The sequence below is a fragment of the Eleginops maclovinus genome, chromosome 18 (assembly GCF_036324505.1).
Source record: "Eleginops maclovinus isolate JMC-PN-2008 ecotype Puerto Natales chromosome 18, JC_Emac_rtc_rv5, whole genome shotgun sequence".
Taxonomy (NCBI): domain Eukaryota; kingdom Metazoa; phylum Chordata; class Actinopteri; order Perciformes; family Eleginopidae; genus Eleginops; species Eleginops maclovinus.
In genome coordinates, this window is record NC_086366.1 from 576,518 (window position 1) to 579,802 (window position 3,285).

At 50.0% G+C, this 3,285-nt stretch overlaps 1 protein-coding gene across 1 annotated transcript; it reads left to right on the top strand.

The window, feature by feature from the left end:
- The first annotated feature begins 96 nt into the window (after positions 1 to 96).
- On the top strand, positions 97 to 3,285 carry gmnc (geminin coiled-coil domain containing). Its single transcript, XM_063907358.1, has 4 exons — positions 97 to 163; positions 894 to 973; positions 1,081 to 1,197; positions 1,636 to 3,285. The coding sequence occupies exons 1-4, from the start codon at positions 97 to 99 to the stop codon at positions 2,473 to 2,475; spliced, it is 1,104 nt and encodes a 367-aa protein (XP_063763428.1). The 3' UTR covers positions 2,476 to 3,285.

Below are 3,285 nucleotides of genomic sequence, written 5' to 3' on the forward strand. Positions count from 1 at the left end.
GCACGCGCGCACACACGTCATTCATTCACACACAAACTTTCTCTCTCTCTGTAGGGACTCCTCCTCCTCCTCCTCCTCCTCACTGTTGACGTTTCCATGGAGACCCTGGCCTCCGTTTGGGCCCGTGACCCCCATGACCTGGGAGAAAAGTCGTCAGTGTGGGGTGAGTCAGCAGCAAATATCACAATTTCACATAGATACTCAAATGTCAATATTAATATTTCTCTACCGGCAGAACATAGACAGGCCTAGACAGACATAATACAGGCCTGATAACATCCGGCCACTAGATGGTGTAGCCTATGGCCCAGGTACACAGAAACACAGGTCCCCGAACAGGGGTCCCAGGACAGGGGTCTCCTCCTTGAATACCTCACACCTCATGGCATCAGAAGCAGCACTCTTGGAAGCGGTGTTCCAGGGAGTATTTGAAAGAGTTACAGTGGGTAAGAGTCTGGTGTGATCAAGCTTCTCTTCGCTGACGGAGGGTCTTCCTGCTCTTTATTTAAATGCCACGTTCAGCAGAGCGGGGTCTCATTCATCACACAGAAACGTTTCCTCTGAGCTCTGGAGCGAGGACGTCCGGAGCAGTTTATATTAAGATTCATCTTCTTCATTTCCTCCCCGTCGCCTCGCTCTGAGAGTTCGATTCATCAAAAAAATATCTCATCCTGCAGCCCCTCTGCTCACCCGCTGTCTGGAGCCAGAGCCCAGGCTGCTGTGATTGGTTATCTCCGTTGTGACTGGTCAACCTGCTTAGAGATGTCCCGCCCCTTAGCCTATCACGTACAATACGAGTGTTCCATAGTGATGTCACTATGTCCCGGGAATAAACGGGCCCCATTTCACCGGTACCTTTTATTAAATCACAGCTTCCTGTCGTTTCTCCTCAGAGTCTCGGTGTGATTTCAGCAGCCCTCCTGCTGTGATGTGGCCGGAGCAGCTCTCCCCTCACCTCCAGAGGAACAAACAGGTACTGCAGCGGCACACAGTAGACTTTCATATCAAAGAGGGACCTGTAAGGCTTCCTTTGCTGGAGAATGTCCACCCCGTTGTGTTCACCTCTCTTCTGCGGTCCAGCTGCAGGACACGCTGCTGCAGAGAGACGAGGAGCTGCTCCGACTGCAGGACGAGAACAACAAACTCAGAGAGTTCCTCAGCTCGTCCTTCGTCAGGACCCTGCAGCAGAAAGCAAAGGTCTGTTCACCATCATCATCATCACTCCATTGCCCTTTCATAACGTCCTGGACAGGTTGAGCTATCAGCACTTTAGTGTAGGGACTTTGAAGCCGTGTAGGAACTATTTTCTTTCCATATCATTACGCAGAAGGGAAGCAGGGATCTACTTGTTGGTGTGTGTGGTCCGGTCAGAAAGAAAATAGTTCCTACATAAAACGGCTCACAATAAGCTCTGTTGAATATTTTTAAAGGAACTGCATCATTATTTTGAAACATTGCTGAGAAGGTTTTGGAAACAGCAGGTATAAGAACAAGGCTGTTCTACATGTGCTTAGTATTTAAAATGCTCTAAAACATCTGAAGGTCGTATGTGCAAACATGTAATTTTCCAACATAATAAAGGAACGTCAGTCGTTTGTCTGAACAGTTGTAATGAGATCCTACTCCCTCTCGTAGAAACTGCGCCCCGACGGGAGGAGGAAGCTGAAGAGAAACCTGACACACACTGATGACGGACTCTTCCTGAACCGCAGTCCTTCGCCGCATTTCCCTCCGAACGTCAGCAAGAGAGTCTGCAGGAACCTCAGTGCAGAGTTCAGCTCAGAGACCTCCTCCTCCTCCTCCTCCTCAGAACCAAACCTGGACCTCTGGGTTCTTCGGACGCTGGGCCTCAAGGACCGGGACACCATCGACACGTCCAGCGAGTCCTCGCCCGGATTCAGCAGTTTGTTTTATGATTCCAGCGTCTCCTCTTCCTCCGAATACTCCCTGAACTCCTCCTTCAGTTACTGCCCGACATCGACACCACAGACAGGTTATACCAACGAGGAAAAGGAGTCCCCTCAGGGCTGCACGACTTCCCCTCACCAACACACCAGGACCACCTATCCCTCTCCAGTGTCAACGGAAAAACTGCCCTTCCCCCCGACACAGGACGAGATCTGCACCATCGACGCCTCGAGAGTTCACACTCATCCAGCCAAACACCCGGCGTACTGGTCTCCATCCCAGGACACAGTGCAGGTCAGCCCACCAGGACAGAGAGTCCCCTTCTTCCCCATCGCGACCTCGAGTGCCGTCACGACCCAGAGTTGGTGCCCCGTGCGAGGCAGCAGCCCGGCCAGACTGTCAGCTGGATCTCAGACGCGCAGCAGCCCGAAGGACCTGGCGTTCAGGATGTCCATCAGCCCGACCAGCAGCGTGAAGACACACAGCTTCCCCCAGGGACAGGCCTTCGTCAGGAAGGACACCGGGGGGAGGTGGAACTTCACCTGGGTGCCAACACAAGGACCATAGGCGTGAAGGAAGAGCTCCAGATCTGCTGTTGTAGAAGGAAAATGTCCTAAAATTAACCGGTGTCGTCATCAGATAGAAAACTGTACGATGTGAAGAATGAGCTGAGACGCGTTTCACTGCCGAACATCTAGCAATAAAACCTCTGTTTAACGACAAGCTCAGCATTAATCTCCAAGTCTTAGCTATCCAGTCCCCTTCAGTCAACAAGCGGGGGATTATTTGATATAAAAGTGGTCATATCAGATTTTCTTGTGGACCCTGAAAGTGGTCCTGATTTCAAAAGGTCGTAAAGACCCTCAGGAAACTCTTCATACTGACCTTGAACTCTCCCCTGATTTGTTGTTCCAGACGTTTCCTCTGTATGTAAAGACATTATCCGGGCACCAAAGAGGAGACTCGATAATCTGTTGTTAGTGACGCTGTGAACCCGTGAGACTTCACATCTTTAATATGAAGCTAATGAACTAATAACGATTAACACGACTGCTTGAAATGTTTTCTTCACCCTGACTTTTATATTCACCTGAAACTGCCACAGACCAGCATCACTGCTTTGGGAAGAATCCAAAAAGATCAAACTGCCTTCGAACAAAACACTTCTGCCCTGATCTAAGAATCAGAACTGCCGCTAAAGAGAACCGACAGATGAAACGCGGCCTGAAACCTGTGAATATGAAGCTGCCTCTGGTTTGTTGTCTGGTGTAGATGAATGTGTTTGAGTCTGTTGAATGTGAGGGAGGGTCACTGCCTGTCTGTAATGTTTTATGTGATCAGAACATAAAGAGTAAACTGTGGACTGACTGACCAACG

Excerpts from the sequence above, each read along its gene's own strand:
- gmnc (XM_063907358.1), top strand. The coding sequence starts at position 97 with ATGGAGACCCTGGCCTCCGTTTGGGCCCGTGACCCCCATGACCTGGGA. Across the intron at positions 164-893 it reads AGAAAAGTCGTCAGTGTGGG|AGTCTCGGTGTGATTTCAGC; the intron begins GTGAGTCAGCAG and ends GTTTCTCCTCAG. Across the intron at positions 1,198-1,635 it reads CCCTGCAGCAGAAAGCAAAG|AAACTGCGCCCCGACGGGAG; the intron begins GTCTGTTCACCA and ends TCCCTCTCGTAG.